The 22,255-nt window shown below is 42.6% G+C and overlaps 1 protein-coding gene across 1 annotated transcript in view; it reads right to left on the bottom strand.

The window, feature by feature from the left end:
* Positions 1 to 22,255, bottom strand: part of C8A (complement C8 alpha chain) — a 63,942-nt gene that overhangs the window by 9,509 nt on the left and 32,178 nt on the right. The window contains exons 6-8 of the mRNA XM_007462564.1: positions 21,869 to 22,069; positions 19,594 to 19,834; positions 300 to 435 (exon numbers count right to left, since the gene is read on the bottom strand). Coding sequence (XP_007462626.1) covers positions 300 to 435; positions 19,594 to 19,834; positions 21,869 to 22,069 — 578 coding nt within the window. The remainder of the gene's footprint in view (positions 1 to 299; positions 436 to 19,593; positions 19,835 to 21,868; positions 22,070 to 22,255) is intronic.

The following is a 22,255-nucleotide window of genomic DNA, read 5'->3' as shown; positions in this document are numbered from 1 at the left end:
CCAGGTTCCATCTGCGCATTCCTTTCATCCCAGCTCTTACTTAGATCTTTGTCTAGTGCTTGAAATCTAGGAGGGTGCACCATACGAAGTCAAGTATTTCTAAGGTGATCTCAGCCTATGCAGAATTCAAAATAAGGCCACTACAGGTCATTGGTTTGGGGTATTCAGCAGATATGCAGTATGACCATTGACTGAAATGGAATCAGTTGGTGGTGGTGGGGGGAATAGTGTACATGCCCCGATTTTGTGTCCAAGGGAAAATCTGGCTTCTCTTTTTTGGGAAGCCCATTACTAAATACTTGCCTATTTTGCCACCTCCAAATTTTTCACAAGCTTCTCCTGATAAACGTCCTCCAATTTGTATCGTATCTGTGTACTCATAGTCGATGCCAAGAGAGCTTCCAAAGCATGTCTTGATATCGTTGCTGGAAACACCTGCAACAGGGAGCAGAGAAACATAGAATGCTGAGACGCTGAAAGACCGTGAATATGGTACAACCAGCTCATAGCTGTAGCTCACAGCTCCCTAGCTCACAGTAGTAAAAGCTAGCTTCTATTTTGCAGTCTAAGAGGTCTGGGTTGAAATCCCAGTTCTTTAACCCAGTTTCAGTGTTCTCCTCTGTCTGGTCCCAGTGCAAACATTCTTGAAATGAGAAGGAATATGTATTGCACACACGAGTTGGTCAAAAGTCCTTGTTCCCTTTCCTTTGCACATTCTCCACGGAGCCTCCTTGAGACAGTGATTCTATCTCATCCATCTCCATATACCCCTGTGCCTAGCACAGTGCCTGGCCCAATATTGGCACCAATTTTGCATTTGCTGTCCCTTCCTCTCTCCTTTTTCGCCATCTTTCTAAAGTCTACTCAAGCTCCAATTCAAATATCATTTTTTCCATGAAGCATTTTTGGATCAGAACACTTCCCTCTTTCTTCAGAGCTACCCATGTGCTTTGTTTAGGTCTGAATGATCATATGTGTCCCAGTTCTTTTTGCCCAGGTCCTCTTTGCACCCCAGAGAGGCCAGAGTGCTGTAAGAAGATGGATAGATCTCCCTGGGGAGGCTGCTTGGCTTCTGGCCCCGTGAGAACTGTGAGGCCCACATTAGTTGTCTCTGTCTCTATCTGAGGAGTTGCTGAGGAATCTGCATTTTGCAGATGAGGAACATAATTCTCAAAGGAATAACATCATTTTTGCCCGATCCCACAGCCTGTAGGTGAACAGAACTAGGTTTCCAAGCCTTGGTCAGCTGGCAAGATAAGGCTACAAAAGCAGACTGGAGCAAGATATTGACCATTGCTGCAGAGTTCAGCTCCCTCTGTAGCTAAAGTCTTCTGAAGGTTGTGAACTGGAGTTTGCATTGGCAACATGTCATTACTTTTCACTGCAACTATACAATAATTATGACCACGCAGTGTCTTATTCTGGCAACCACAAAGGAAAAATAATTTAGGTTGTAATTCAGTTAAGCTAAGGATTAGATTCAATATTTTTAAGGGAGTATCAGGCAGCAAGTTTACCTGCCAGCCTTTGCATGAAACTGCAGACTCTATGGGGTCAAGGACTGGCATCTTATTCACCACTCTCTTGTCAGCCTCGCAGCACGATGTCTGCCATGGGGGAGGAGCTCAGTGAGTATTCTCAGAATAAATGATTGATGAATGAAAAAAATGAGTGAATAAATGAATGCCAAGAGTCCTTTGGTAAGGGCTTCTAATGGAAAGAATCTTACAAGGCAGGAATCCTGAATTTAAGTCCCAGTCACTCAGATGAATGGATAAAGAAATTATTATAGATATAATTATATATAAATATATATAATTTTAATATATAATTATTATATATAATATATAAATAAAATATATAATTATATATAATAACAAATATATAATTATATATACAGTTGTGTGTATATATGTATATACTCTCTATATATCCCACATATATACTCTGTATATATATATTCCACATATATACCCTATATATATATATCACATATATATATCCCATTTATATATAAAATAATTATTCAGCCTTAAAACATAAAGAGATCCTGCCATTTGCGACAACGTGGGTGAAACTTGAAGACATTATGCTAAGTGAAATAAGCCATACCCAAAAAGGAAAAAAAAAAAGCCTGATCTTACTTATACGTGAACTCTACAAAAGTCAAATATATAGAAGCAGAGAGGAGAATGGTGGTTGCCCGGGGTGAGGAGGTGGGGGAAAAGGGGGGATGCTGCACAAACTTGTAGTTATGTAGGAGGAATAAGCCTAGAGATCTAATGGACAGCTTGATGTCTACAGTTAATATCAATAATATTGTATTGCATACTGGAAATTTGCCAAGGGAGTAGATTGCAGGTACTCTTGTCATACACACGTAACTATGTGAGGAGAGATATGTTAGTTAGCTTGACTGTAATAATCATTTCACTTTATTTGCATCAAATAAATCGTGCTATATACCTTAAATGTATACACATTTTATTTTTCTTAAAAAGTAAAACAAAACGCGTCCCAGTCCCTGACACCCTGTATGAGCTTAGAAAAGGCCCATGATCTCACTGGGCCTCAGTTTCCCATTTATGGAGAGAAAGGGTTGGACTTGCTCGTCCTGAGCCCCCTTTCGGCTGCAGCCCTCTGTGCCTCTGTGCACAGCAGTTTCTGAATAACTCCGAGATGAGAGTGCCTGGGAGAAGTGATGCTTTAAGCACCAGCACTCAGCGCCGAGCACAGGGTTTCTTCTGCCATTTCCGTTCAAGTACTTTTAATTTTTAATACACTACTAATTGAGGAAGATTTAGCATATTTAACTGTTTTGATTAAAAAATGCTTCAACCGTGATAAACAGAAGTGGATGAAAGGAATTCACGGGCAGAAGCCAGAGTGATTACTTAGGTGAGTGGTGTAGTGCTGCCCAATTAAAGTGACGGGCCGGGCCGATTAGTGGGGGCTGGAGGATGCCTGTGGAGTGATTATACTCATGAGGGGTCTGCAGACAGCCTGCCACGCGCTACTTGGAGAAGAGAATTCCAGCTTGATTTCAGCAGCACGGCTTGACTGCAAAGAATCGCCTCCCGAGGACCCTGAAGGAGGGTACCAGCCAGCAAGGGGAGGTCTGTGACTTAAGAATCATACAGCATGAGGGCTAAATTATCCTTAGTCACCTACCCCATACTTCTTATGTTTACTTGTGTTGCCCTTGGTTCATAAAGATTAATTATCTTGCCCAAAACCACATAGCTAAAAAGAACAGTGGAGCTGAGATTCAAACTCGTCTTTCTTGCTTAGAAGAATTAGCTAATTCTATTTATTGCATCAGACTAAATTCTGCTGAAAAATTTAGTAAGCATCTGCTATGTACCATCCCAGGCATACCGTGTGTTGGACAAGGTAGACACTGTGAGAATAAAACTGGTATGAATATGATGCAAATCTAAATTACAAGGTTCTGGCCTTGAGAAGCTAGCAGGTGTGGGGCAATATAGTAAATGGAGACGGATTTGGATCCCGAGAGTTGCATATTTCGTGGAAGACAGTTTTTCCACAGATGGGGTGGGGGGATGGTTTCGGGATGATTCAAGCGCATTACCTTTATTGTGCACTTTATTTCTATCATTATTACATTGTAAGATATAATGAAATAATTACACAACTCACCATAATGCTGACAGGACGCGGAGCTCAGGCAGTAATGCTAGTGATGGGGAGCGGCTGTAAATACAGATGAAGCTTCAGTCCCTCGCCCACCGCTCAGCTCCTGCTGTGCGGCCTGGTTCCTAACAGGCCATGGACCGTTACCAGTCCATGACCTGGGAGTTGGGGATCCCTGGACTATAGGACCAGGTGGTGCTCTGCCAGGGCTCCACCCCATCCCATCAGCTCCTTAGATGTCAGCTTTGGACCAGATCAAACTGCCGTTTGTTTTAGACTTTCGTGCTCAGTAAACAGGAGTTGATGTTTGCCAAACCTGGCTACATATTGAGATCATCTGGAGGGCTTATTAAAAACACAGGTTCCTGAGCCCCACCTCTATCAATTCTGATTCTGTATTTCTGAGTAATCAGCAATCTGTATTTTAAATAACTATCCCAGATGAAGCCTATGCAGTGCATCTGGGATGAGATACTGAGTACCATGGTCCTACAGAGAACCTCTGGTGGCCTGTCACAAAGCCGGCCTCCATACTAACCTAGTTGGTGCCTTTGTCAATGCCTTGGATATGGACTTAGCAGCCACGCTCACTGTATCTACCCAGAGGAAGAAAAAGAATCAGGGTCCAAAAAGCCCTCAAAGGGCTGATGGACAGACAGACCAAGCATAGCAAAATGAGACTCAGTTGGAAAAGTTGTAACATCCTGTCCTGGGGATAAAATGCCAAGTGCATGAGCACAGTAAGGAAGAGAGCCAGCTTAGCAGGAGAACAAGAGAAAAGGCCCAAGGATTTTAGATCACTTTCAGCTCAGTAGGGCAATGAAACCAGGTGAAAATTATAATCAATAAAGTAAAGGTGGGGATAATCTCATTCCCTCTGCGCAGGTTAGAGAAACCCGGAACCTGGTGCCGAGTTCTGGGAGCCACACTTTTAAAAGGAAATAAGAAAACAGAACATTCGTTGGACATCATCCAGCCTCTGAAAAGAAGGAAATCATGCCATGTGCAACAACGTGGATGAACCTGGTGGACATTATGCTAAGTGAAAGAAGCCAGTCACAGAAGGACAAATACTGCATGATTCCACTTAATATGAGGTATGTAAAGTAGCCAAACTCATGGAAGCAGAGCATAGAATTGTGGTTGCCGGGGTTGGGGGAGGATGAGGAATTGCTAATCAACGGGCATAAAATCTCAACTATGCAAGATGAGTAAATTCTGGAGATCTGCCAGAATATTGTCCCTATAGTGAAGGATTCGGTATTGTACCCTTAAACATTTGTTACAAGATTAGATCTCATGTTAAGTGTTTTTACCACAATAAGATTTAATAAAAGAAGAAAATGGGGAATGATTGAATGAGAATGAGCATGAGGGTGAAGGAATGTAAAGCCAAATCCTTTGGGGAATGTTTGAGGGGATGCAGGATGTTTACCTGAACAAGAAAGGAGGGGTATCTCTTTAAGAGAGGTCAGTAGGATTAGATTCAGCCCTCCAGAGGGTTGTCTTGAGGAAGAGGAATTAGGCTTGTTTGTGTGGTCACAAGGGCAAGAACTAGGACCCAAAGGGCAGATACTACAGGGAGGTAGATTGAGGCTCAACTTAAGGTAAATCACCGCAACACTCAGAGGCCAAGGAGATAGGAGTTGTTTCATGAGGAAGCGAGCTCCCCATATCTGGAGGGTCCCGAGCAGAAGCTAGCTGTTTGCCTGTGAGTAGAAGCGTTTGCAGAATTGGCAAGATGTCTTTTAAGAGCTCCTCTAAAGCCAAGATTCTGAAACTTTAAGAAACACACCAGAACACCTGAGGAGCATTTGAGATAACTTGGGTACGTCCTTACTGATTTCTTATCGTGTTCCAGGTATCTGGAAAGCGAAGAGGGCTAAAGGGAGTGTTTGCTGTCAGTGAGCTTACAGCCAAGTGTGGAGACATGGACAGGTAAGCTGATAGTTCTTGTACTGTGTGATGAGGACTTTGAAAGAAGGCAGCAAGCTCGGGGCAGTCTTCCTTAGGGGGTCAGAGGAAGGATACCAGAGGCAAGTGTGAAGGGATGAGTAGGGATTAGCCGGACAAAGTGGAGAACATTGAGAGCAAAGGGAGGCCGCGTGAAGGCCTTGTGTCCTCAGCAGCAAGAGTCTGCTCAGAAAGGCCAACATGGTCTGAACTCCAGAGTGGAAAGGAAGGAGATGCAAATCAGCCAGGCAAGTACTGGGAGACCCTTGGGGTCCTTCCCACTCTAGTCTGGTCCCCAGAGGAGCTGTTGTGCCCACCTGGCAGGCCAGGAGCCCGGGGGACACGTCTCTGGCCACCATGTCTACTGCTTGTTTCACATCCGGTCTGGGCTGTGGTGCAGGTGTGAGAGCTGTCTTCACACCTCCGTGGAGATACTGCATCCATGTGGCTCTAAGGCAGAGCCAGGCAGCCTTATTTCTGAGGTGCCAGAATCAGCAAGTCTCTGTCATTCCTCAGATGACAAGCATCAGGTGGAAAACAGCAGGTGTAATGCATTATTTATCTCCGTGCAACAAACAGATGCCATTCAGGTTGCTGTGATCTGTGTGCTATGTTGCTTTGCTATGTTGGTTGCCCTCAAGGGAAAGGAAGAATCATATAGCCTATTTCATGCCATAACATTGGAAAAGATGATTGTTTAATCTGTGACTGGATGAGCTGGAAAGCGTTGACTAACTTCCCTGCCCCCTAGGTGCTTCTGTGTATCCATTAAAATGCATGCTTCTCCACCTAGAAGGGTGGGATAGGGAGGGTGGGAGGGAGACACAAGAGGGAGGGGATATGGGGATATATGTATACGCATAGCTGATTCACTTTGTTATACAGCAGAAACTAACACACCATTGTAAAGCAATTATACTCCAGTAAAGATGTTAAAAAAAAATGCATGTTTTTTCCCAACCACCTGAGAGTAATAGTACAAGTACCTCTGTGCCTTTGCATGTGCTGTTCCCTCTGACTAGAAAGTTCCCTTACCTCCTTCACTGAGTTTCTCCTACTCAGCTCTAGAAAACCTTCCCTCACTCACAAGGGCCCTATATCTGTGTCCCCGCAGTATCCCTGTGTGTCCTTCATGGTATCAGCATGCTTCCCTATAGCATAGTATTTAGCACACTATAGTAATTGTCAATTTCTTGGTCTGTTCTTCCAATTATCCTTTACAAACTTATAAAGTCATCTCTTGGGTTTGCAAGGCTCGGCATGTAACAAGCCCCCAGAAGTGCTCAGGGATGGGCTTGATTCCAACCCATCTAGACAATACCTCTAAAATGTTTTGAGAGTCACAGGTCTTCTTTTGGTTGACAAGTATGAATCATATCTTTGTAATATCTCATGCTTGATTAAGAGTTGATATTTTATAAAGCTCTTTCATCTGCATTATCTCATTGGAGGCTCACAATGGGGCTGGGAGGATTTACTCCTTTTGCAGGCAGTCTGGGGTTGGAGAAGGCAGGAACTGTGGTGGTTAAGTGTGTGAACTCTGGAGCCAGAGTTCTACCCTTCACTGGGAGTGTGGCTTTGGATGAGTGACTGAACGTCTTTGTGCCTCATGCTCCCCATTTGAAAATGGAGATGAAAATGGTTTCTATACATGAATCTCTAAAACTGGTGTCTGGTACAATTAAGTGTTCAACAAATCTTATTAGTTGTTGGTATGATTGTTAGGTAACTTGCCCAAAGTTCCATGACTAACAAGCCAAGAATCGGGGTTTGATGCAAGGTGTGCCGTATCCAAACTCAGGGCCCGCGCCATCTCATCAAGCCAGTCTTACTCTGCAGGAAACCGTTCATCATGGGCCATGAGTAGCAGTGGCCTCCTCAAACCCTTCATTCCACAAAGCAGCTCAGAAAAAGGAATCCATGCTCCCAATGGGCAGTGCTGGGGCTGCGATCTCAGGTCTCCCTCCACCTGATAAAGGACTACCTTCAGGGACTCTGACCCACTAGATGGTTTTGGTCATGATGGGAGGCAGTAGTATAGCTGAGGGCCAGGCTCTGAAATAGAAACTGCCTGAGGTGGAAATTTCCATGCTCACTTACTGTCTGAACCTCCCTGTATCACGGTTATCTCATCTATAACATGGGGATTTTAACACTGTCTACCTCATAAGGTTGCTCTGAGGGTTAAATGAGTTAATCCATGCCATGTACAGTGCTTAGGATACTCCCTGGCTTGAAACTAGCAATAATGGTCAAGTATTACTATTGTTACTGCTGCCAGAAATGCCACAGCATACCTAGGCTGGGCTGTTGTTTCCTGATTCTGAACTGGAAAAATCGGAGAATACGGGAGGCTGAGGAGTTTGTGAACACCAATTTTCTTAATCAACTTCTCTGCAGGATAAACTGTTCTATTAACTGAGAGGGAGTGAATGAAGAAGATGGAGGGAACAACGTCCACATCATGTGCTGGGCAAAGATTTTCCAGGCGTTATTTAATATTCACACATCATTCCACAGCAAGTACAATTATTCCCATTTTAGAGATGAGCAAATCAAGGCTTAGGTAGTTTCAGTCACTTGCGCAAAACGATACAATAAGTAAATGGTAGAATGGGATTGAACCAGGGTCTGTGTCCAAAGCCTATTTTCTCCTTGCCACATTATATCACTTGGAGAGAGGGAGCTAAGGGTGGTCCTGGGAGTAATTCTGACATTATCACACCTTTTTCTCCTTTCAGGCTGAGGCTGTTTTCAGTGATAGAGGTGCAAAGTCAAAATCAGGACAAATTCAGGAGGATGGTGCTGAGAGTCTCAGTTCCATGTGTATGCAAGTGACTTAAGGTGGGTGGGGACAGAGCCAAGACACCAGGAGTCTGTCAGTCATTCAATACCATCCATCACTGTGAAGACTGGTTGTCGTGGTAACTGGGGATAAAGCCTGGAGCTTGTTAGAATCTAGTGCCTGTCTGTTCAGGACGATTGGTTGGTTAGCAGACACAGCAAAAGACCTTTTGGGCCAGCCCAGACTACTTAGCCATGAGTATAAGACCCTTCACAATCAGGTTCCTGCCCACCTCACCATCCTCACTGTTCAGTCCAGCTGAGACTCTTTAGAAATCCACCCTTGATTCTTCAGAGTGTAAGAGAAGCTCCAGAGGATGCCCAGCACCTATGGGTTTAGATTCTGAACCAGCCCTGCTAGAAAGACACTGAGCCTCTACTGTGAGTCAGCCTCAGCCTGTGGACAAAACTCCAGAAACACATCGTTCACAAGATGCACTAAGGAAAGAGGCAGTTGTAATATACATAGAGCCGTGTCCTGGGTACACGGAAGTATTGGGTCAGCCAAAAAGTACGTTCGAGGTTTTCCATAAGATGTTATGGAAAAACCCAAATGCAATTTTTGGCCGACCCAATACCTAAGACAGGTTCCCAACCTGGAACTGGGGAGACAGAAAGACTGTCTGGAAAACCCTGTTTAAGCAGAGACCAAAGATGAATAAGCATTAGGCAGGTGAAGAAGAGAGGGTGCAGAGGAGAGGGGAGCAGTGTTCTAGGTAGAAGGAACAGCAGCAAGAAGAAAGTGAGTATGATTAAGTCAAGGGACCAGTATTTAGCTCAGTACACCCTAGCCCGGCAGTGAGCAGTGGGCTGGAGGGTAGAGCAGGGCCAGCGCGTGCTCCTTTGAAGGCTTCGCATCTGGTCCGGTGGCAGGGACCCTCCTGTCTCAATGTTCACCTTTGCATGGCTCCAGCAGCTTGCCGTTCTGCAGCTTGGCATCCTCTCTGTGGCTCCCTGGAGGCCAACGCTGACTCCATTTCCAGGTTACTGATATCAGCACTCGTCCTGCCATAACCCAACCGCTGGATTGTTCTCGCGTATACACCGGCCTCAGGGGCAAGCCCTCTACAAAGAGTCTGGCCTTTGGGTGAATCACTCATCTCCTGCTACTGACCCTCACCACTTGCTGCTTCAGCCACTCCCATGCAACTCTCTCCTCTTAGAAAGCTCCAGCTGTGTCCTCCACCGGGCAAGCTCCCATTCCTACTAACGTCAGAAGATCAGGTGTGACTGTCTCTGGAGTCTAGAAAATGGGAGGGGAAGAAAGGGTGGGTTGCTCCCTCCTTTGTGCTTCTACTGCATTTATTTCTAGTCAAGCATTTATCGCATTGTATTATTCTTAGCCCCCAACTGACTGCACATTTCTGCAGGGTGGGAACCTGTGTGTTTCACTCCTGTGTCCCTGGAAATCATGGGTTCTCTCTGAGTATTTACTAGATGAGTGGATGGATGGATGGATGGATGGGTGGAGATTAGAGTATGAGAAGGGTTTTCCTCGGAGATTGTTTCCTGCCTGCTACTTTGGGTAAGAAGGGAATACGCTCTGCTTAGAACCTTCCTGAAAGGGAATTATAAGCAAACAACATCAATAATATATAAATGTGATGAAATGTATGAAAAATTTGAGGGACTTAATTTATACACCCATCTCATCCCAGTTACTCTCCATACACAGCTTAATCATCTGGGCTGCCTTTGTCTCATTCTACTAAAGGAATAGAAGACACATAGCTCAGGGGCCCTTAATCCCTGCCCAGACCCTTTAGGAATCCACCCCTGACTCTCCAGAGTGTAAGGAAAGCTCCAGAGGATGCCCAGGATTGATGGGCTTGGATTCTGAATTACCCCAGCCAGAAAGATACTGAGGCTCTACCATGGATCAGCCTCTGCCTCGGATAGACATCACTAATTGATCACAGTACTTTCTGCCTGAGCCCATATCTGGTGTCACAATCCTCAACTCGGTGGTCCCGGTAGCATTTGCTATTAAAACCACGTGCCATTGGTGGCTTAGATACGTTTTCTGGCCTATAGGTCTTTAAGTTTCGCTTTATTGAGTGCCGTGGGTGCCAGCACACCGTGCTTGTTCTTGGCTCTGTGAATGTACCTAAGCTTCAGAACAGACCATCACAAGCTGGTCAGTTTAACCTTTAACAGTTCTCTGTGACAATTCCCAGTCAAGGGTCAAGCTGACCCAATATTGCCCTTAGGAGTGAATATTGAGTATAATACCTCATTAGGTATTTTTAAAACCTGATTTAACCACTTTCAAAGCTATCACAAGCAGTTTAATAGTTTTTTAAAAAAGAAAACAAGTGAAATAAACATCCAGAGGTACCACAAGAAGCACTGAACTGGGAATTAGAAATCCTCATTTCAAACCTTACTCTGCTTCTAACCAGTGGTGTCACCTTGGATGTGTCATTTATCTTTCAGTGCCTGGTTTTCATCATTTGTAAAATGGGTACAGCCATAAAACACAGCTCAAAGCATTGCCAGGAAGCTTAAATGGAATGAGATGCATGTAAGAACTCAGTATGCCGCCTGCCACAGAGTTAGAACTCAGTGAATGCTTGCTTTTTTCATCTTCATTTAGATAAGCTGTTTCATTACATGAGACTTCACACACCTATCTTGGCAGTTATTACCCACATCTGCCTCTACCTTTCCCCCTTGACCACCTTCCTGTGATGGTTAATTTTATGTGTCAATTTGACTGGGCCAGGGTGTCCAGATACTTGGCCAACATTATTCTGGGTGTTCCTGTGAGGGTGCTTTTGGATGAGATTAACATTTAAATCGGTAACCTGAGCAAAGCACATTGCCCTCCCTAAAGTGGGTGGACCTCATTCAACCAGTAAAAGTTCTGAATAGACAGAAATCTTACCCTCCCCCCGAGTAAGAGAGGATTCTTCCTGCCTGACTGCCTTGAGCTGGAAAATTGGCTTTTTTCTTGCCTTCGGACTCAAACTAAAACATCAGCTCTTTCTGGGTCTCAAGCCTGCCAACCTTCAGACTGGGACGACACCCTCAACTCCCCTGATTCTCAGGCCTTTGAAATCAGACTGGAACTAAACCATTAACTCCCCTGGGCCCACAGCTTGCCAAATGCAGATCTTGGGACTTGTCAGGCTCCATAGTTATGTGAGCTAATTTTTTTTAATAATAAATCTCTTTATATATATATGTAAAGTATATGGAGAACCCCAACTAATATACTTCCTAATGCCTTCATTATGGCTATTGATGATTTTCCCTTTATTTAAAGTGATTAGATACATGTCCACAGTCAGTGGAGCACACTGGGTTAAGACAGTGTGTCTAATGCTTATTTGACTACCCCCAAAAGTAAGCAATACATTTTAGATCATGACCCAGCCCACTTACATCCAGCTAAAATAAGTTGCAATGCTTAACCATACTTTGTGTGATGCTCTCTGATGATTTCCCTCTTATTGTATTCTATTTCATTTTGTTAAATGCTGGTCATGACCCACCAAATTTCTCTTACAATCTGCTAATGGGCTGTGGCCTGCAGTTTGAAAAATCCTAGGTAAAACATCTCTGAGGCATTACAGCATGTTGGTTTACATCACAGGTTCTCACGTTGACTTCTCGCTCCACCCATAACAACAAGATGACCTTGACCTTGCACAAGTTATTTAACATTGCTGAGTTTCAGTTCTTCATTTGTAAATTGGGGATTATAGTAGTATCCTCTTCCCCAGTCTTTCCTGAGGATTAAATGAGATAGTGCATTTAAAGTGCCTAACTCAGTGTCTGCCACATAATGAAATGTTCATTAACTGTTGGCCATCTTACCGGTGCTGCTAGAGTCTAAGCCCCTGGAATATAGTATCAGAATGAATGACAGAAGTGTGGGGAAATGGTGTGGGACAATACACAAGCTCTACATCAGAAGACCTTAGTTAAAAACTAACTGAATCATGTTGAGCCATTTACTTTGGGTCTTTGGACCTCGGCTTTCTCTCTATAAAATTGGGAAAAATAATAATATAATTCCTCATAAGCTGTTATGAAGATCATCTTCAATACCAGATGTGAATGATTATATTTTACCAAGCTTAGGAGTTTTTATACGTAAATATATTTTATTAGAACCAGTTAATTCTAAGTACAGTGAATAAAAAGATAATTTGTTAATCCATTTTAGGTAGTAATCAACTTGGTTGTCCTTTAATAAGTCATCCCTGACTATAATCAGATGATTATAACAGAAAAACCCCATTACCTTCTATATGAGATAAGAGGACCCATGCTGGTATCTAGACAGTGCTTACCATGTTATGTGTGCTTAATAAATGTTGAATGAAAAACTGAAGGAATGAATAAATAGAGAAACGGAAGATGGAGGAAGAGAATGTAGAAGTATAATTGATATCAGCTTTAGTGAGATTTTAGTCATGTCCCTGTGACTTTTTCTACCCAGTGTGTTAGGTAGTAGACCAGTTGGCCAAGGACCCCAGCTAGAGGTCAATGATCAGTAACTGGCTGAATGTACTGTACTCTCACTAGAAGGATCTTTTCCAGCATCACTGTTATCTGGCAGCCATCAAGGGGAGGCATAATGGAATGCAGGCACTGATTTAGGCAGAGTTGTTACCACCTTGAAAGATAGTGATGAGAATTCAAATTGACCTTGATCAATGGGAGGAGCAGTCCCTCCAAAACTGGATGAAGCTCTAGAAAAAGAAATGAATGACCTTGATTTAAAAATGGGCAGGTTGGGGAGGAGGCATGATTGATGAGTCTCCAAGTCTACAGCAGAAATATTGCCCACTGCAGGCTGGACATAATGATAATGATTTCCCTTCCATTTGAACAGTGTTTCAGAGCTGACCAATTGCAGAGCCCTATGAGATATGTTGTCTTATTGTCCCCACTTTACAGATGAGAGGACAGTTAACATTATAGAGTTAATAACTGGAAAGCAGGGAATAATAAATATGGTAATAGTAACATCAACATGGTACAACAATAATAGGTACCATTTTTAAACTCTTACTATATGCCAGGCACTGGGCCACCTGATCACACAGATTGTTTCATTTCATATTCATAACAATCCTATGAAGTATTACTGTCATTGTCTCATTTAGGGAAACAGGAAACTGAGGCATGAAGAGGTTAATTTGCCTGCGGGTCACATGGTTGATAAGTGATGGAGATGAGATTTGACCCCAAGGAATCTAAATTAGAAACATTTTCAGCAATTGATGCTTATCGAGTGCTCATTAGAGCCTGAGCATTACACTAAATATTTTCTGTAGATAAGTTCACTTATTCCTCAAAATTACTCTATAAGTTAAATGCCATTAATACCTCCAGCTTAACAGGTGAGAAAATTGAGACTTAAAATGATTAAATAATCTGCTGGTAATCACACAGCTAATAAGTGACAGAACCCATATTTTCAAACACTAAGCTATACTAATATCCTGCATTAAAGGGAAAACTATCTGCTTATCATGCACTTATCATGCAAGATGTACTTGGAATTATTCTCAAACAAACCCTTGTTATCATTCCTATTTGGGTCTTGAAAAAACTAAGGTTCAGAGAAATTAAGTACCCTGATCAAGGTCATGCAACTGTTAAATGGTAGAACCAAGATCCCCACCCAGATGTGTCTGACTCCAAAATCTGGATTCCTTGCTACCATCTGCCGGCATATTTTTCCATTCCACAGTCCTTGATCAAATGATATTTGCTACTTACAATCCCACCTAAAACTGTAAACCATAATAGTAACTACCGTTTAGACCGTGTTTTATTTATCACGTACTTGTTAGAGTTAATTCTCATAAGAGCCTTTTGCAGTAGTTTATCATCCACACATTAGTTATGGGAAAACTGAGACTCAGAGATGCAAAGTTTTAGCTTTTAAATGGCAGGACCTACGTGAAAAGCAAAGACATCTCTGTAAAAAGAACTCTTTTTACTACCACATTGCCTAATGGCTTTTAAATGGGGCCATGAAATGCTACTGGCTTCTCACCAGCAGAGCATCAGTAGAAGTCATGTTTTGTTAAGGTCTTTGCAGAGCCCTTTCAATATGGCCCCAAACTATAGAATCATGAACTTTTAGAGCCTTGAGGGCTATTAGTTTACTTTCTATTCCATGCATGGTTTCTGTTACAGCATCCCTGATGGAGGTATCTTATCAGATTTACTTAGATTCCTTAACTGCTAAGAAACTCTATTTCATGTTGCATTTTGAGAGACATCTCTCCCAGGAAGCTGGCCCTCCCAGGCAAACTCATCATGTTCTTCTTGCCCTAATGTCTGTGTGTGTGTGTGTGTGTGTGTGTGTGTGTGTGTGTGTGTGTGTTAGAAATATAATGTAGAAGGAAAATAATGTCATGTAATGTAATATAATGTAAATAAAGGAGTACACCTCACAATTCACACCCGGGCCATCTGCAAATTATCTAAACTCTGCTTTCAAAATATGTCCCTAATCAATCATATTCTTTCATCTCCATTCTTTATTCCCCACCTGGATGTCAACAAGAGTCTTCTAACTGTGCTCCCTGAGTCCACTCTCAACGCATGTAATCTGTGCTCTGTATAGTAGAGGAACGACCTGCTGACACAGAGATTAGACCATGGCAGTGCCCTGCTCGTAACCCTGCAGTGGTTTCCCGTTTCACTGCAGACATGGTCCATACTTCTTACCATGACCAGCAAGACGCTCTGCACCTTCTTCCAACCTCAGCTCCCTCCATCCTCCCCTCACCCGCGGGCTTTAGCCACACGTTACTTATTTCAGTTCTCCAACATGGCCGGCTGTCCACTCTGCCCAGGACACCCTCCCCCTTTCTTGCCTTTGGAGTCTCTTTCTGAATATTAATTCCAGACACTTTCCCAGATAATCCTAAACTAAGCGATCGTCTTCTCCTTATCCTCCCACAGTTATTCTCTATTTCTATGACCTGTTCATTTTCTCGCCAGCTCTTACCACAATTTGCAGTTTTATATGTATGTATTCATTATCTGACTCAACAGAAGTTGTTAAGGCCAGGCACTGTTCTAGGAGATGAATATATAACAGTGAACAAAACATACGAGGCCCCTGCTTTCATGGAACATGCATACTAGAAGGAGGAGGTTGACAATAAACAAATAAGCATGTGAGCGTGGTAATTACAGAATATATAGTGATGTTCTGAGAATTAAAATAGGGTGCTGTAACAAAGAGGGACTTGCCACATGGTCAGAAAAGGCCTTTCTGAAGAGGGGGCATTTAAGTTGAGATCTGAATGATTAGAATACAGCTATGCAAACATCAGAGAAAAGGATATCCCAGACAGAGAGAACAGCTAGTACCAAGGCTGTAGGCTAAAATAAGCTTGCTGTGTTAGGGTGTGAGCGGGACAGCAACGATGACAACAACAAGAAAAGAACACAGAGAAAGAAAGAAAGGAAAGAGAAAGAAAAGAAAAAAAAAAGCCATCATATTCTAGCAGTGGCCAGATGAGAGATCATAGCTGTTTGGGCCAGTTAGATGGTAATAGAGATGTGGACAGATGCCACATATGCTTTAGAAGTAAAGATGACAGGTCTCACTGATGACGGGCAAGAAGTAAAGGAGGAACCAAGGATGACATCTGGAGTTTTGGCTGTTTATTTAGTTTCCTCCACTAGATTGCGAGCTTTGCAAGAACAGGAACCATATCGATTTTGTTCACCTGGCACATGATACAAACTCAGTTAACATGGTTGATGAATGCATGTCTGAACGAACAGAACTACGGAAGAATGTGCCGAGGAGTATCAGGGCAGGTTTCACGGAGGTGGGGCTGCCCATATGAGTTCAAAAGAATGAGTTGAAATCTGTCAGGTTGGCAAGACAGGAAAGTGCTTTGGAGGCTGACAGCACAGCATGTGCAAAAGAAGGCAGGAAACGTACATGAATAGAACATGACATGAACACGTCACTGAATTACTTGCCCTGTCCTAGGTAAATTACCGGCTCTGTAATAGGGCCAGACTCCAGAGCAGCCAGATGGTGAAGGCACTATTTGTCAGATCTTTATACAAAGACAAATAATGGGAGCTCCAAAGAAGGGATGAAGGAGAAAAATAATCAAAATCCAGAAATTCAAGCCCCAATCCATACTGATTCCTGTAGAAGGTAGAAAGCTGTCAGCAGCAGCCCTTGAGGAAAGTCTAGGGTCCCACTGAAGTCTAACATCACCTCCCCAACATCCAGGACATCCCCTGATTTTTGATGGATGGTTTCATGCTCTCTTTGGGGGAGAAGCATTTTATCTAAAGAACACATTAGAAGAAAACAGCCTTGTGCGTCCTCTGGGATGAACCCATAGAGAATCTGAGGCAAACCCAAGGACAAAAGATCCCCCCAGAGCAAAGCAGCCCATGTGATCACTTAAATCATTCCATTCCAAGCTCAGCTCTTTGAGGACATGAATGTATACCACACGGGGTATTTCTTAGAAACAAGCACTTGATAGAATATAAATACTGTGAAAGTCATTAGATCAAAGATACACAGAGAAAAAAGACATTGAAAAAGAGGAGAGAGAGAGAGAGGGTGGGGGGAAAGGGAGTGAGAGAGAGGATGAAAAAGCGACAAAGAGAAAATTAGACAAACATCAAACATAGAGAGAGGGTGTGCATGATTCTATTTGTCAAAGAGAAAGAAGGTAGATGTTTTTGTTCTTTGTAGGTTAATATGTAAATGACATTCTGATTTATTAGCAGTCTCCAGCAGATGAGGTGATGATTAGCACATTTCCATATTTATAGAAAAGCAACACTAACCTTCCGGATTTATAGAAAATCAGCTCTTCCCAAATAGCAAATTGTGCTATTATCGACATATGGTTTTCTATAAACAGAGCTGAGGTAATTATCCCTGGGACAATTCGTTAGTGGGCTCCTTTTGAATATTAACCACATTGGAAGCCCATTTCTGCCTCACAGATTTTAAAGAGGAGGGGCTCGAGATACCCCGGGCAATTAATTAGTAATCCACCACCAAAGACGGAGCCCAAATGAAAGGGTCTACCACAGCCACGTGGTGGAAAGACCCCAGGTCCAGGGCTCTGACGCCAGCTTCCTGCAGCCCTGGGCCAAGTAATTAACTTCCCTAAGGAGCCTCAGCATTTCTGGGGCTAAAACTAGAATTACACTAACCTCCAAATGTCGTCAAGAAAATTAAATGAGAATGTACGCAACAGTCCTGGAACTTAGTAAGTACTCAGCAAATGTTAGCTCTTTTTCCTTCCTCATGTTTTTGAGTAACTCTAAAAAGATCCACTTGAATTAACTTTTTCAAACTCTTTTTACACTGATCTCTCCTGAGCTATTTTATTTTGTATCATGACTCTGTCCATGTGTACATGTCTTTAACTGGCAAAATTTTCTTGAAGCAATAAATTTATCTTCACTACCTACAACCCACTATGATATTTTTTATTCTGTTCAAAATGTTTGTGTTCCATACACTGATATCAAGACCTACTATTGGAGAGACACAGATGTAGAGAACAAATGTATGGACACCAAGGGGGTAAAGCAGGGCGGGTGGATGTGGTGCTGGGATGAATTGGGAGATTGGGACTGACATATATACACAAAATGTATAAAATAGATAACTAATAAGAACCTGCTATATAAAAAATAAATAAATAAAATAAAATTCAAGGAAAAAAAACCCCGTAAAGTTCTCCCACTCAAAAAAAAAAAAAAAAAAGACCTACTGTTGGGTTTCAATCTGCAGTTTGTATTGTGCTACAGGATGTTAAGGACCCCGCATTTAGATTTGCTCACCTTTGTATCCCTAGCACAAACACATAATAGATACTCAATAGATATTTGAATTATAAAAGAATGGATACATGAATAGATGGATGAGTTAATGAATGACCCTAGCCAGGAATCTAAGTTAATGCCCACTTTCAAACTCCATGTCTTGTTTTGCCCGCTCACCCTGCGTTGAGGGCTAAAGAGGTGGAAAATTGTCAGACACGATGCCTGCTTTCAAGGATCTTGCTATCTAGATTAGGAGAGAAATATTAACGTTTGGAAAATTGTTTTTAAAGACTAAGCAGTGTGGAATTGATATGAATGTGTTGAAGGAAGGAAGGAGCCAGCTTGGGCTGGTGGAGTCAGGGAAAGTTCTTGAAACTTGGAAGTTGAACTTGGCTTTGAAATATGGATACACCTCTCACCCTTCTACTCAGTCGCTGACTGGATCTGTGGTTCTCAAACTGTATTAAGCATCAGAATCACCTGGAGGGCTTGTCAAAACACACTGCTGGGCCCACTCCCAGAGTTTCTGATTTAGCAGATTTGGGATGGGAGCCCGAGAATTTGCATTTCTAACACGTTCCCAGGTGACACTAATACTGTTTGTTGGAGTCCACGTGTTGAGAACCACTGTTCTAGCAGTTTGGAGTGAGACCATGAAGATTGTTGATGTCAATGTTAAGGAGTTTAGACTTTAATTTAGCCAGTCAGGATATTAAGCATCTGTGGATCTGTGAAGCAGAAGATCCTTCTGGTGGCAGTTGTTGAGAATGGATTGGAAGGGGTGAATCTTCCCCTAGAGACCATTTAGGAGATGATGCAGTAGTAAGTGAAAGATGGGAACCCAGCCTACTATTGTAGGAGGGGATGCAGAAGAAGGGATGTTGACAAGAGCTGCTCAGGAGAGAGAACTGAAGGGTCTTAGAGATCTACAGGGGTGAAGGGGAAGAAGGGATCTGGGATGACTCCAAGTTTCTGTCATCACTGACTGATTGGATGGCAGTTCCATTAACCAAGAATCTATATTTAAAATGTTTTAACATTTTAAATAGCAAAACCCCAGAGATCCTTTATTATTGAAGAGGTAACTGTGGTACAATAGAAAACACATGGTTCTGGAGAACCAGACAAGTCTGAGTTCAAATTCTGTTTGTAGTGCTTACTAGCAAGTCATTTCACCCTTTTGAACCTCAAGTCCCTGTAAATAATAATACTAAGGCTACCTTATAGAGTTGTCATGGAGGCTAAATGAGTTCATGCGTGGCTGATAGTGCCTAGAAAATTGCAAACCGCGTCTGGCGTACGCATCGAACACTGCGTGCATCAAGCATCCGTTCTACTTACCAGCTGTTTCCATTCTTTCTTTGTTAAGCACCAGGATATATTCATAAATGCCACCCATCGTTCCAGACGTTATGTAATGGGTGCCATAGTCATCGATGAACTTGGCGTACATGCCGTAATTGTACTGCTCTGGAAGTTCCATTAATGACTGCAGCATAACTTCATCCAACATGATATTCTCCCTCCTCATCTTAAAATGAGCAGTCTGCACCTTTGTGAAAATTCTCATGAAGCTATATTTCTGCCAGTAACAACAGCCGCCATTGAATGAAGGAAGAGAACAAAGAGAGTGTACATTTTACCACATGAGATCATGCAAAAGGGCAGTATTTAGTACCTGTGGGAAATATAAATATATTCACATGTAACTGTATGAACATAAATACATATAACAGAGTATTATTACATTTTGCAAGCACATATTAGACACCAGCCTGGCTTCTTCCCCCACGCCTGCATCTCTGTTCCCACTGCCCCTATCCAGGTCAAGTTCTCATCAACTTTCACTGGGTTGGTTACTACAATGTGTTTCATTGTGCTCCTTTCCTCTGTCCGGCCCCCAGTACATTCTCACCTCCACATTTCTCCCTGCTCTAATTAAAGCACTGCATCATGCAACCTGCTACACAAGTATTAGGTATCCATCAAAAATTAGGCTTAGGAATATTTTGATGACATGAGGAAATGCCAATATCAATTTATTAAACAAATACCTTTCAGTGCCTACAGTCACGTGCATTATGCTAGGTGCAGAGGACATGATCTTGAATGAGATAGGCCCCTGCCCTCATGGAGATTACATTCTAGTGGTAGTCTTGTACTGTTCGGTAATCAAGAAAAGCAGGATCCACAGGACCAGGGTGAGGTTGGATTGGTTTAAGAGGAAGGGAGTCATGTACGAGCCTTACTTGCAGGGAATATAAACCTTGATCCAAAGTGATAGTGAAAGTTGGAAGAAGCCACCTGCTTTTAGAAAAGTCCACATGAATCTGTGACAGTCAGATCTCAGAACAGTACTTTCCCTTCAGATCAGTAGCTTATTCGTGGCAAAGCTCCAGAATGTAATTTATATATATATATATATATATATATATTAAATTTATTATTTATTTTTGGTTGCACTGGGTCTTTGTTGCTGTGCATGGGCTTTCTCTAGTTGCAGTGAGCAGGGATTACTCTTCTTTGAGGTGCAGGGCTTCTCATTGAGTTGGGTTCCCTTGTTGTGGAGCACGGGCTCTAGGCATGTGGGCTTCAGTAGTTGTGGCACACAGGCTCAGTAGCTGTGGCTCATGCGCTCTAGAGCACAGGCTCAATAGTTGTGGTGTCCGGGCTTAGTTGCCCTGCGGCATGTGGGATCTTCCCGGACCGGGGCTCGAACCCGTGACCCCTGCATTGGCAGGCAGGCTCCCAACCACTGCGCCACCAGGGAAGCCCTGTAATTTATATCTGTTGAGGAAGTTGATTTTTATAACTGTATTTTCATCATCCAAAATAATGTTTTGAGCCCTAACTAAATCCCCAGTTCTGGTATCAGTGTCTTGAGGCTTTTGGTAAATTTCTGATCAATTCAGTGAATATTTCTCCAGCTCCTGATTACCTCACCATCCTCATCACTCCCTCCTTTCCCTTCCCACCTGTGCTTCAGCCAGTGGAAGTCCTTTCAATCCCACATTTGTGTGAGGCAGTCTCTCGTCTCCAGGCCTTTGCACATGCTGTTTCCCAGACCTAGAACAGCCTTCTGTTAACTTCTGCCCCCTTGCATCTGGACAACTGGTACTAGTCTTTGGATCTCAGTTTAGACAGACTTCCTAACTTCTTCAAGGATGCATTGTCTGACCTCTCAGGAAAATAGGCAGTTAATGGTAAATGTTTGATGAAGAAATGAAAGATTCATTAAGCGGGCCAGCCCTCCAATCTACTTGGAAAAGCCGGGCTTGCTTTAGAATTCTTCCAAGTCTGGTTTAGAGGGCTTGGCTGTTTCTCTTTAAGACATTACCCTTCTAAGTATTTCCCTCTGTGCTCCAGGTAACCATGAAAAAGGATGGGGAAAGTGATAAGAGTACTAGTCTTATCGTGCAATTTTATTCCCTTTGTGATGATTCTGCGTGGGAAAGCGTAAGAAGAAAAACAAACGTGATTACTACTGACCAGACACGTCCAATTACACAAGCAAATGAAGGTTCAATTACTACTGTACTTTTCAGTGCAGTTAAGGTAATACGTGTTCAGCATAGATTATGGAATACTGTGTGACACGGGCATTATGTTTTAATACCTTCTGATTATACTTGCTTAACATATTCAAGACCGAACTGTCTCGTGACCCAGATACACCTGCAGTCACAGTAAATGGGCTGCTTGCAAGGCCCACACCAATGGTCACTCCAGCCGACACAGACTTGTCATTTTTTACTTTTGAAAAAAGGTCATTTGCATCATCGTAGGACTCTGAGGAGACTGTAGTATCTGCCAGGGCCTGAAAAGCATCACATAGATGTTAGCCTTGTGCACTAGCATTATATTCCAATTCATACTTAATATTTAAATCTTTGCTTTGTAAAATATCCAAAGTTTCAGATTATTATAAATAATTCTTTTAAAAGGCTATTCCAAATTGATACGAAAATACAGAAAATTAAGCAGTGCTTAGTATTTAGTGGTA

The sequence above is a fragment of the Lipotes vexillifer genome, unplaced genomic scaffold (assembly GCF_000442215.2).
Source record: "Lipotes vexillifer unplaced genomic scaffold, Lipotes_vexillifer_v1.1 scaffold54, whole genome shotgun sequence".
Classification (NCBI taxonomy): domain Eukaryota; kingdom Metazoa; phylum Chordata; class Mammalia; order Artiodactyla; family Lipotidae; genus Lipotes; species Lipotes vexillifer.
The sequence above is the reverse complement of the archived record's forward strand: the minus strand, read 5'-3'. Positions and strand labels throughout refer to the sequence as shown.